At 37.4% G+C, this 12,244-nt stretch overlaps 1 protein-coding gene across 1 annotated transcript in view; it reads left to right on the top strand.

The window, feature by feature from the left end:
• Positions 1-584: 584 nt before the first annotated feature.
• ZNF804A (zinc finger protein 804A) overlaps positions 585-12,244 on the top strand; it is a gene marked incomplete at both ends in the record, with an annotated part of 315,452 nt that continues 303,792 nt past the window's right edge. Inside the window, one exon of the mRNA XM_082657715.1 lies at positions 585-695. Coding sequence (XP_082513841.1) covers positions 585-695 — 111 coding nt within the window. The remainder of the gene's footprint in view (positions 696-12,244) is intronic.

Here is a 12,244-nt window from a genome sequence, read left to right as displayed (position 1 = left end):
GGCGGGGGAGGGCGGAGGGAGGCCGCGGGTGACAGATGTACTCCTCTGACAGCTCTCAGTATCAGCCCAGTGGCTCCCTGCCATTGGCTCAGTGCAATGGACCGGCAACGCCGCTCAATATAATAACACTCATGCCTGCCAGCAGCAGCAACTCCGAGTGCTGGCACCGAGAGCGGGGGATGCTGCTGCCGCCGCCGCCGCCGCCACCGCCGCTGCCGCTCGGGCGGCTCCCGCTGCCCGGCTCCGCTCGGCCGCGCAGCCGGCATTGACTCGCGCTCCGCTCCTGGCTGCCTGGCCGGCCCCTCCCAGCCCGGGATCCTCCCGCGGGGCGAATCGCCCTAAGGCGCATTAGGAGAGAAACACAGCTGAGACGGACAGCGCGGCGAGCATGCGGAGGCGGAGGAACCTCGGCGCGCACGGCAGAGGCGCGTAGTGATCCTGTCTCCGGCGGGCGTGCGAGAGAGGCGGCGGTTCGCCCTGGCGGCGGGTCCCTAGCCCAACCTCCCCGGGCCCCGGCGCGCTGCGGCTGCTGGCGCGGGGTGCCTGGAAGCGGCGGCTGCGGTGGAGGAGGCGGCGGCTGCTCCATGGAGTGTTACTACATTGTCATCAGCTCCACGCATCTCAGCAACGGACACTTTCGCAACATAAAGGGAGTTTTCCGGGGCCCTCTCAGCAAGAACGGGAACAAAACTCTGGTAATCGCTTCTGTTTTCCTCTCTCTCTCTGTCTCTCTGTCTCCTGTTTAAGAGGACATTTGGAGGATTGAGGTTATTGTGAGGGTTTGGGGGTGTCACAATTCAATTTGGTTTATAATATATTCATTTATTTGTCTTGTGAGCGTGGGGTGAGAATTTGGTGTAGAAAACGGTAGGAATCTCAGGGAAGCTGAGATCCATGGCTTTGGTTGACACTTTCCCAACGCTCGGGACCCTCCAACTCACTCCGTCCTGGTGGAGATTACCACGGTTTCTCTTTATTCGAAACAAATTATGTCAACAGGATCTTTTCTTAAGAAAGAAAAGAAAATAACCCCAACCCCAAGTGACCCTATAGCCTCTGTCGCTTTAGGAAGCTGAAGGTAATGAGGATGTGGGTGCCTCTCGTGGAGGCGGGGGGCCATGTGACTGGTGGTGCGGGGCAAGTGGCGGGACTGAGTGGTGGTCTCAGAAGGAGTTTGTGTTCCGGCTGTCTCAGGAAGGACTGGCAGCAAACTTCTCCAGTGAGAAGTTGTCAGTACAAAGCTTAACTGAGTGACTCCAGAACCCCATGCCGTCAGCTTTAAGTTATTCACTCAAAAGAGGTTGGAGATAAGTGTGACGGGTGAGCACTCTGACACAGTCAGAGCCACAAGGAAAAACGTGTTAGACAAACAGAGCCCGTGCAGTCCTGGGAGGTTCTCACTGGACCACCGAGCTTCTCTTTCAGCATTCTAGTAGGAAAAGGACTCCTGACTGGTGAGAGATGTGCTGAGCATTGAGATAGTACAGGGTGATGGCCCTTACTTTTTCTTTCATATCCCCTTTTAGCTACAAAACCTCCCTGCAGAACTGACTCCCAAGTCTTGGTATCTCCTGAGAACTACACACCCAATAACGAAAAAGGGAAGTAGAGAGAAGGCTCATTAGGCTAAGTACTGCAAACAGAGTAGAGCCGAGTAAGGTGGTAATATGCAAATGTATGCATCATGAAAGTCTGGGTCTATTAGCAAGCAGCACCCCGTGCCCCCCTTTTAACAAAGTGATTACTGAGCTCTGAATAGGTAGAGTTGAAGTTTAAGGACAGAGTCAATTAGTCCAAAAGTAAATACAGTATTCTTCATCTATTTTCTTTATATATCTTAAAATATGATTCTACATAAATTTTTTTCTAAATGTGCTGTGCATCTGTCTTCCAAGAATGAAAAGTTCTCTTCTGAAGTTTTAAGTGAATTCTGACATTGATGTGATTCATTTGATTATTTTCTTTTTTCCCTTGAATCTCTTGGACATCTTCCTCTCAGCTCATTTAAGATTCAAAGAAGTAGGGTTAATTTATCGCTTTTATTATTGTCCTGGATAAGATTGTTTACTGTTGTTGTTGATCAAAGAAAATACTCTTCTGTGGTCTTCCTTAGTGGAGTACTATACAGAGCAATAGGCACAGGCTAAGGTAATTATGGAAAGTGTTCTGGCTAGACTTAGAGAAGTCAACTATATGTGAAGGTAATTTGGGGGAGGGGAAGCGCTTCATTTTGAAAAAAGTGTGCACTGGTTTGTTTTTTAAATCAAGTTTCACTTATGAGAAAAGGCAAACTTATTGACTGAACAAGATCTCATCTCCATAGTTATAATAATGGTGTAGGTAATAAAGCCACAGAATAAAGTTCATAGAAAAAAACATTTATTTGCCAAACCTCAACTTGTTAAAATTCTGGTAATCTTGATTCTTAAATCAACCTTGGGCTTCCATAAATGATTGAACTTGCTTAAGCTAATGTTTGTTGTCCGTTTGAAGTTGATTAGTTCTTTATCACTCATATTGACAAAAGGTAGGTTAAACTGTAGATCTGCCAGTTTAATCTTCAAATTAAAATAGGTGTTAAAGAGCAGCTACCTAAATGAGATGAATAAATCTAAATATATGCAAATGTCAGAAGCAACAAACTGGGATAAAAAGGCTTAGAAATAGTTCCTATCCTATTTTATTTATGGTAAAAGGACTTATAGGGACTTCATAGCTAATCCTTCAAGATTGTGTTTACAAACTGCCCAAGTTAGTGTTTCCTGTGCAAGAGATTTACACCGACTGAAATGATGTAGATTTTTCATATATGGTTCCACTATATTTGAAACTATTACTTTAAAAAGTAATATATGTCATGTGTGGCTTTTCTATGTCTTTTGATGATTTTGTTATTGAAAAGAATGAGATTTATACCTGTCTATAACAGAAGAGATTCTAAATATATTCATAAATGAATTTTTTAATTAAATAATTTTCTATACTTATCTAAAAATGTATTTTTTACAGCAAGTAGGATGCTGTGAAGATTTATTATAAGCTAAAACTTACTATAAGCTAAAAACAGAAAACTGAACCTGAAACTTCTCAGAAATAGCAACCTTAATAAGAAACACAAATATTATCTTAAAAATATATATATTCCACAATTTGAATATTTTCAAGTAAGGATTTATGGTTGTCATGTTTTTAATCCCATTTTTATAGAGTAGTAATTATGAGATCTTTTTTACTTTCTTGTCTATTTGATTTTGACATATTGTGAACTTTGCCTTTGAAGACATCATCACATTTTTGCATTTTGAAATGTGTATTAAGTTAAAAAAATTTTAATGAGTGGTTTTTTTGTTTTTTTTTTCTTATTTCGGGAAAGCACAACTTAAAACATAAAATCCATTGAGGGATTTTTCCAAAGAAATTCCAATTAGTTTTCAACCACTAGATAACTAATGGATATTCTGAACATTTTTTAAATTCATATTTTTAAAACATTATTTTCTAGGCTTTAAAATTTTTGAACTGATTTAAGATAGGCTATAACTGTTAATACAGTGTTCTTTCAAGAATTAGAAGTTACCTATAGAATAAATTTACTTACAGAATAAAACTCATTGTTTACTGACCTTGGTTAATTGCTTTAGTCCTAAATCCAGAATGTAATCCTGCTACTCATACTGAGGATATTATCAAAATGTACAGACCTTTCCATAGATCATATTATGTCACTCACACAATAAAATTTTAAGCATACTTAAAGATTAAGCCTATTGATAATCTTGATCCTATTCTTGGGCTTTTAAATATATTCCTTTTCACAATTTTAACTGAATATACGCAAATCTCCATTTTGCAAGGTCTTACCATCAAAGAGAAAGTTCACTCTACTTGTGATGATTTCTGTTATAAATAGCATCATATGTGTGATATAGCTTTAATTCCATGGAATAAGAAATAAGCTAATATTTTATTAGTGCTCCAGAATATGTCTGAATAAGTTACGTGGTTTAATGACAATGAATAAAGTTTACAATCCATGTAATCTTATTGTTTTTCTTTTGATTATCCCAAACCACCATTGTGTATGCATCTGTTTATTAGATAAATACATTTTGTTATATTTATGTTTTGCAGTTGATCCACAAAAGTTTTTTTGTCCTAATTATATATTTTTAAAGTTTTAATACAAAATATTAAAATATATATACTTTAATGCAGAATTTAAATATATATTTAATCACTTTTAATATGGAATTTGGAGTTTGTGGAACTTTGGAAATCATTACTAATTTGTTTATTACTTCTGTTAGTTGGTCAGCATTTTTATATTTCACAAGAGTATTATGTCTGTTTAAAGACTATGAAATTCAAAAAGAAGGAGTGCTGATTTGAAGTCAGGCAGTGAGTCAATATTATAATGCAGATTTCCTGACTCTAGACATGTTTCCTTTATAATTTATATACTAAATTAGGGAATCCATAGAAATTGGTATGATAATATGGATACTGATAAAGAGATGGTATTGGTGTCATCTATTGTTTGAAGACACTCTACTTTTCCACTTGGCTTTAGGTGTGGAGAAATAGGGCCAGACTCACAGAATAATTTGAATTCAAATTTATTTTATTTCTTGTACTCCAATATGCGAACATCAATAATTTTTGTCTTGCCTAAGCCCTGTTCCTGAAGGCTGTCCTCCATTTCCAAAATATTAAGTACCAGGTTTGGCAAGAAAAGATGTATTGATTTATTAATCAGTTATCAACATATTTGTTATTTAGTTTGTTCAGATTTATTGAGATGCTTTAATTGCAAAGCACTATTCTAGGCACCACAGGCTTTGTGCTAAGTATTATGCACTGAATATTATGTTAAGATGTATTCATGGATGCGCCATTCATTTTGAATATGTTGAAAAAATATTCACATATTTTGACAAGTTTGCAGGTTTCTTGTCACTCAAGATATTTTCATATGTATTCATTTTGAAAGTATGAAAAAATTCTGGGTTTTTTCCTTTGTGTATACAGGAGCTCACTAAAATTAGGTAGGTCTTTGAAATATACTATATGGACTTTTGTTCTAATTTTCATTATCTAATGTAACAGTATTTTTCATGTCATTCCCTTACACATTTCTTTATCTCCTACAGTATATAATTTAAAAGGTTTCTCCACTCGCTAAAACCCATTTATGTGGCACATTTAGGGTTGTGCATAAGACTAAAGAAACAAGTTGTTGAATTAGTGCTGCTGAAATATTCTCATTGTTAGATTAATATCCTCAAGACAGGTCAGGGGTGAGGATGGGTTAGGGTGAATAATATATGGCTAAATTTCCCCACTTTAAAAATTTGGTCATGTAATTAGTTATATATTTTTCCAGGTTTCTTTTATATTATTATACATTCAGTATTAAAGACCATCTTGTGTCTCACTTTCCTGAACTTAATGTGACATATATTCTTTGCTATACTTGTTTTTTATTCTAGCAAAACTACAACATGTGTGTTTTCAGAACACATTATTGGAGTAAGGAAAATAAGATTGAAATACTGATATTATGACCTACTCAAAAATGTAAGCAGTATTTTAAGGCAAATATTGTCAAGTAACATCCGTGATTCTAACATATCTTTTTAAGTTTATCGAATATTATTTAAGTTATTTTTGATAGTTGAAAGTCAAATAGTGACATACTATCTTGTCTTTCCTTTTCAATTATGCACCAATATTTTCTAGTTTATTGATGACTGCGATTACGTTTTTGCTGAAAATATAGATAAACAAGAGCGTTGGAGAACACTAATCCAAAGGTTTCATATAGTTGTATTTGTATTCAGGACCAAATTCAGGTTGCAGAAGTAGTTTGTTCAGTGTGCACTGTGTTTTAAAGTATTTGGGCTTCAGTGCCATTCAAAGGGGAATACACTTCACAGTTTGCTACTGTCTATACTATTTTTTACTGTTATATAAGTTTTCACTTATTTATAATACCTTCCTGACCAATGAAGGCACTTGAATTTTCCACTTCTTGTTTAGTCCGAGAACCAAATTTTACATATGGGGAGACAGAAACATTTTCGTCATTCTACCCTTCATGGTACCAACTTTTAGATAGACAGCAGTCTTCCAAAAAGTTTTCTGCATATTTGTATGTTTCTATACTGTTTATTATGTATTGGTTGAACTGCTTAACAGTATTTTCCAGATCATATATCTAGGATATTATGACCTATCATAATAATTATAATATAGAAACGTGGATTTGAGGATGATGCATTTTTGCATTTTAAAATTGCAGACTTTCGCTCAGACCACAGGTGTTTTTAGTAATTTCTTGTTGTTTTTGGTCTTTTTAAAAATTAATTTTGAATGTAATTTTAGTCTTTATACTTTTGGTAAACATGTTTAGTTCATGTAACATACTTAGAAAATAGTTTTTTGAAAGTATTATACATAGGGGAAATCATACTTTTTAATAAATGTAATCATAATACAGTGTTGAAATAATTTTCTCAGCGATCCTGTTTAACTGAGATATTACTATTGTAGGCAATTGTTGTAATTAGGAGTTTGAGTAATCCTTCCAGAGAGAAAAAAATAGCAGTTTTAATCTGTGGTATACTGCAGCCAAAATTCATTAAGAAGTTTTTATATTTATTTTTCACTTTTTTATATTGCAAACTACAATATCAATAATTTTATTAATTCTATCCTCTAAAAATCTTAGCCTGAAACCATTTGATCTGTTTTATCTCATCAGATTATCCTTTGCCTCTGAGAAAATTATTAACATATATACAATATTATGATGTTGTTTTCAACTAGCAAGGTTTCATTAATTTTATAAATGTATTACAGTACACTTCCTAGCACAGTATAATATAAAGTGGGGTAGTAAATAATTAAAACTCGATCCTAGTTGTCAAAATGACAAAGTCCATTACCTGATGTAGTACTCTGGACTCTTTCATAATGGTTTGGCACCATTAGAAGAAAGTTATGTACTTTTCTAAATGTAAGTACATTTAACGTATTAAATGTTTATGATGACAGTGCCATATTCAAATTATAAGAAAACACTTTTAACTTGCATAGCTTTAGAAAAATGAGCTATGCTGAGTGTGATGACTGGTTTTATGTGTCAACCAGAATAGTACCCAGTTATTTAAACAAACACTAATCTAGGTGCTCTGAAGGTATTTTGTAGATATAGTTAATGTCTGTAATCAGTTGACCTCAAGTAAAGGAGATTACTGTCTATAATGTGGATGGATCTCATGCCATCAGTTGAAAGACTGTAAGAGCAAAAACTGAGATTTCTTGGTGAAGAAGAAATTCTGCCTCATGACTGCAGCATCAAACCCTGCCCTGAGTTTCTAGCCTACTGACCTGTCCTACAGAAGCCCCACAAACCCACAATCAGAGTCAATCCCCAATTCCTTAAAACTCTCTTTTCCTCCCTCTCTCCCCTTCCTCTCCATGTATTCCACCTGCCTCCCCCACCACCACCCCAATTCTCTCTCCATCTCTCCTGTTGGTTCTGTTGATCTAGACCCCAAACAGTACACTGAGGATCAGTTATTACATCTCTTTTACAATAAGAAAACTCAATATTTGAAATATAAATCATATCCAATTCCAATTGGATTTAATTGGAAATAGGTGAAATTGACATTGTTAAACTATTTAGGGTTAAAATTTATAAACCTTAATATGGAATGTTTTTGTTGTTTTATAAAGGAATGTATAATAACTTTATTTTAAATATTTGCCTGGATTACTATGTATCTCTCAATCAATCTCCCTGGATCCTCCCAAAAAAACTTTTATAAAACTGTAAAATATAGTTATTCTTATCTGTTCAGCTCCAATAGCTAATCATACATGCATTTATTGTACTTGAAGAAAATCAGGCTAACTTTAAATGAGAGAAAATATTTTTAAACTTAATATCAAAAGTGTACAATTTGGTAACCCAAATTTAAGAAAGTTGGCTTTAATGGGTGGCTATGTAAAATGAAGGACAAATTTTACAAAACAAAAATGTTTTCATGAAAAATGCACAGAATGGTGTCAGTAACCACCAGCCAGAAACCACCAGGAACAGAGCTCTAGTTGAACCAAGCTGGACCTATTCGTACTTGTTGGAACAAGATAAACTGTACACCTTGATGCATCTCATGAAGAGGAAATAAGGGAGAGTTTTATAGGTTTTGGGATTGTGTAAGGTGATTTTGTGGAGTTTATTGAAACATTGTTTTATTCTGGATTATCCTGTGAGAAAGGAGGGCCATTCTACAATTGGTTATTTTAGTGCTTTTTCTCTAGGAGGCAAGAGGAACGGAGTGGGGGCAAAGCTGTAGTTGGTAGAGAAGCAGCTTTTGCTCATGTTGGCTGGCAGATGGGGATGTTTCATAACAAAAACAGTAGGTTTGTTTTTGTCGGTCCCCAAACATGACTGTGAAGTGGTCTTGTTTTTTCCTGCTTCCTTCATGCTCATCAATGACCTTGTCCGATGTTAGGGGACTGTGAAACTGTTTATCTTTGATAACAGAACCATACCTTACTTTTTTTTTCCTATTTATTTTATTTTTGGCTACATTGGGTCTTCATTGCTGTACATGGGCTTTCTCTAGTTGCGGTGAGCGGGGAGTACTCTCCGTTGCGGTGTGTGGGCTTCTCATTGCGGTGGCTTCTCTTGTTGCACAGCACGGGCTCTAGGCTCTCAGGCTTCAGTAGTTGTGGCTCACGGGCTCTAGAGTGCAGACTCAGTAGTTGTGGCACACAGGCTCAGTACTTGTGGCTCATGGGTTCTAGGCGTGCGGGCTTCAGTAGTTGTGGGGCAGAGGCTTCGTTGCTCTGTGACATGTGGGATCTTTCTGGACCAGGGCTCGAACCCGTGTCCCCTGCAGCAGGTGGATTCTCACCCACTGCGCCACCAGGGAAGCCCCATACCTTACTTTTTGATCTAGACAAGTTCGTAGCTGACAGTTCCCAGGGGCTGATTTTTTCTTTCTCAGATATGACATGGATGGTTGCAAAGAAAAGGGAGGCAAGACCATCAGAGAATTTCAAGGAAATGAGACCCAAAGCCGGGGAGTCTTAGGGATGAGGGAGGGAAGGAGAATGGTTGAAGATTACCAAGGTGGAGCATGGAAGACATGTGCCCTGCACTGGCACATTCTTATGAGGACTCTGGGGAGATAAAACAGTCTCCCATCTCTTAAGAGATAAAGGGGAAAGGCTTTTCAAGAGAGACAAACTTCAGCTGGTGCAAAATGCTGAAGTAAAACTTCAACAAAAAGTCTAAAGCTATAGAGATTTCATTGATAAGGGACATTTCTGAATTCAAGGCACAGTCCAAGTGTTTTAGGACATGTAGGAATATAGAGAATTTTGTCATAAAAGAGGCTGTAACATAATCTCATGGAGATTGAAGTCCAGAAAATGAAGAAAAATTTGGGAATTCTGGACTTCCTGTGGCAACTGACATTACTGGGTATACAGGGTAGTATAAAACTGGTTCTGATAATCCCAGTGCAGGCAGTGGTAGCAGTGGAGTGGTGAACCACAACAGAGAGGAGGAGTCTTGGGGGGAGTGCTCAGAGTTCTTGGGATCATCTTAGACGTCTCCTATGAGACTGAATTATGCACAGCCCTATTGTGAGCCTGAGAGCTTTCTCCTGACCCTTGCTGAATTATCATGCCAGAGAGGCATGGTTAGTTCTGGTGCACAGATTTCCTCCCATATTCAGCCCCTGGGGGCGGGGGGGCAGGTGGGGAAGGTCAGTGTATTAACAGTGATTCAAAGTTTTACCCATCCAAATTGCCTGTTTGTGTCCTTCAGATAGGAAACACCTAAAGAATTTGATGTGGGGCAAGCAAATTTTGTTTGGAGAGAATTTAGGAAATTGCCAAACACTTTGGATTATGGAAAGCAGGGAAGTTTTGGACAATAAGTAACTGAGGAGGAAGTGAGGCCAGTTACAAAGAAGGTAGGGATTTAATGATGAGCGGTTTGAACTAAATGATTTTACTTACAACGGGTCAAGGACAGAAAGATGGGATAAAATATGGATTCTCTCCTCGTTTAATGAAAGGTCTCAAGTGACATGGTCTAGTGGCTTCCAAGGAAGTGTCAGTGGAAATACCGTAATCTTTGTGGTACTTCCTTCAAAACCTGATATTTAGCAAATCACCTCTCTTTGCTGAAATGAGACGAAGTTCCTTCATAGTAGGGAAGAGAATGACTACTTTCACTCCAAGATTGTGTTCTTGCATCCAGTTTAGCATGCCTTTGTCAAAATATTTACTGTCATACTTACACAGTGGTTGAAAGCACACTTCATAACCAGATGGACCTGAGCCCAAATCCTAAACAGACCTCTGTATCAATAGTGAGTAAAACTTTTTGTAACCAGGATCCCAAATATCAACTCTGTACCTATATAATATTTTATATCAAATTTTTAGTGTAACAGAAATATGCAACTAGATATTTTTTTGACATTAAGTGGCTCGGTAATGTCAAGACTAAAGACTCTGATTTTATTTGTATTTTTCCTACAGTTGTAAGGTGGTTAGTGCTCCAGCCATCACATCTACATTCTAAGCTAGAAAAAATGAGTAAAGAGGAAGGACAAAAAGTTGAATTTTTTTTTTTTTTTTAAGAAATCCCACTCAACAGTGTTGCTTATATCTCTTCTGCTGGAGTTGTGTCATAGGACCACTCCTAAGTGCAGGGAAGAATGGGAACATGATTAATTAAGCCAGGCACATTGCTAAGCTCAATAAAATCAGTGTTATGTTAGTAAGAGAAAGAGGTAACTGATCAGACAAGAGAAGTCTACCACAACTGGTCACTAGCTTTATGACCTTGGTCAAGTTCACCTTTCTATCAGTTATATTATCCTTAAATGGAGGTGATACATAATACCTACCTAGAAAACAGTTTTGCACATCAAGTGAGATATGCAAGTAAAGTAATTTGCACAAGGTTTGACCCTAATAAACTCCCAATAAATGAGGGTAGCTATTGACAATATTTCATACTGGAACATTCATATCTAGAATCTCATCTATTCACTATGTATAAATTTACATAATTTGGACACTTTTAGTGTTGAACAATATCAACGTTTCCTTTTTGTTTTCCTGTTTACTCATGGCACTCCTTACATATTTATCTCCACCCAAGATTCACAAAATCTCCTCCCTTAGAGGAGGGATTGGGCCCTAGTTATTACAGTAGATAAAGAAATGAAAATCTTATGGAAACCTTAAGATATAAGACATTCTTTTGTCTCATAAAGTTTGTGGAACTATACTCTGTACTCCTAGGAAGCTGGATGTTTAGGAAAGCTTAGAATTTCTTTTAATTCTCCTCAAGAATGATTTCAGTAGCTGTGATTCCCTTGCAATGTCTTGGATCACTGCAGGTCTGGTATTACAAAATTAATATTTACACTAGGGGGCGGCATAACATTTCCTCTTGCTCTCGTATACACAGGTATAGTAAATAATCATGCATTAATAAATTTGTCAACTATAGGGTTACCACAGTTTTACTAACTAAAAGTCACTTTAAAATTTTACTGACCAAGAAATCAATATGGAAATGCAAAATAGATGTGATGTATTTGCTATATACTTTATTTGTGTACTTCCCCAAGTAATTATTCTTGGCCATTCTCTACCTCAGTCACATGTGATACGTATAGTAATATGGAGGTAGCAGAGAGTTGGTGTGTAACCATGCCTTACTAGATTATCACTCTTGGCTGTAAAAGTATCAGTTTTCACTCTTGAAGTGGATATTTTGGTTTCTTCTGAGTACTTTCAGTGTACTAGATTTATGATTCTTTTTTTTTTTTTTTTTCTGTACGTGGGCCTCTCACTGTTGTGGCCTCTCCGGTTGCAGAGCACAGGCTCTGGATGTGCAGGCTCAGTGGCCATGGCTCACGGGCCCAGCCGCTCTGCGGCATGTGGGATCTTCCCGGACCGGAGCATGAACCCGTGTCCCCTGCATCGGCAGGCGGACCCTCAACCACTGCGCCACCAGGGAAGCCCCAGATTTATGATTCGTAATGCCCAATTTATGTCATAGTTATTTTATAATTGTCATAGTTAATTTATAATTACATTTGATTGACATTTTCATGGACTACATTATTAAGCAAAATAAAAGTGGATGGTGATGACCATTTGTTAAAACAAGAATAGCTATAACGCAAAATAAAAA

This window comes from Grampus griseus (genome assembly GCF_964374135.1).
Source record: "Grampus griseus genome assembly, chromosome: 7".
Lineage (NCBI taxonomy): Eukaryota > Metazoa > Chordata > Mammalia > Artiodactyla > Delphinidae > Grampus > Grampus griseus.
Note: the sequence above shows the minus strand (reverse complement) of the source record. Positions and strands in the feature narration are given on the sequence as shown.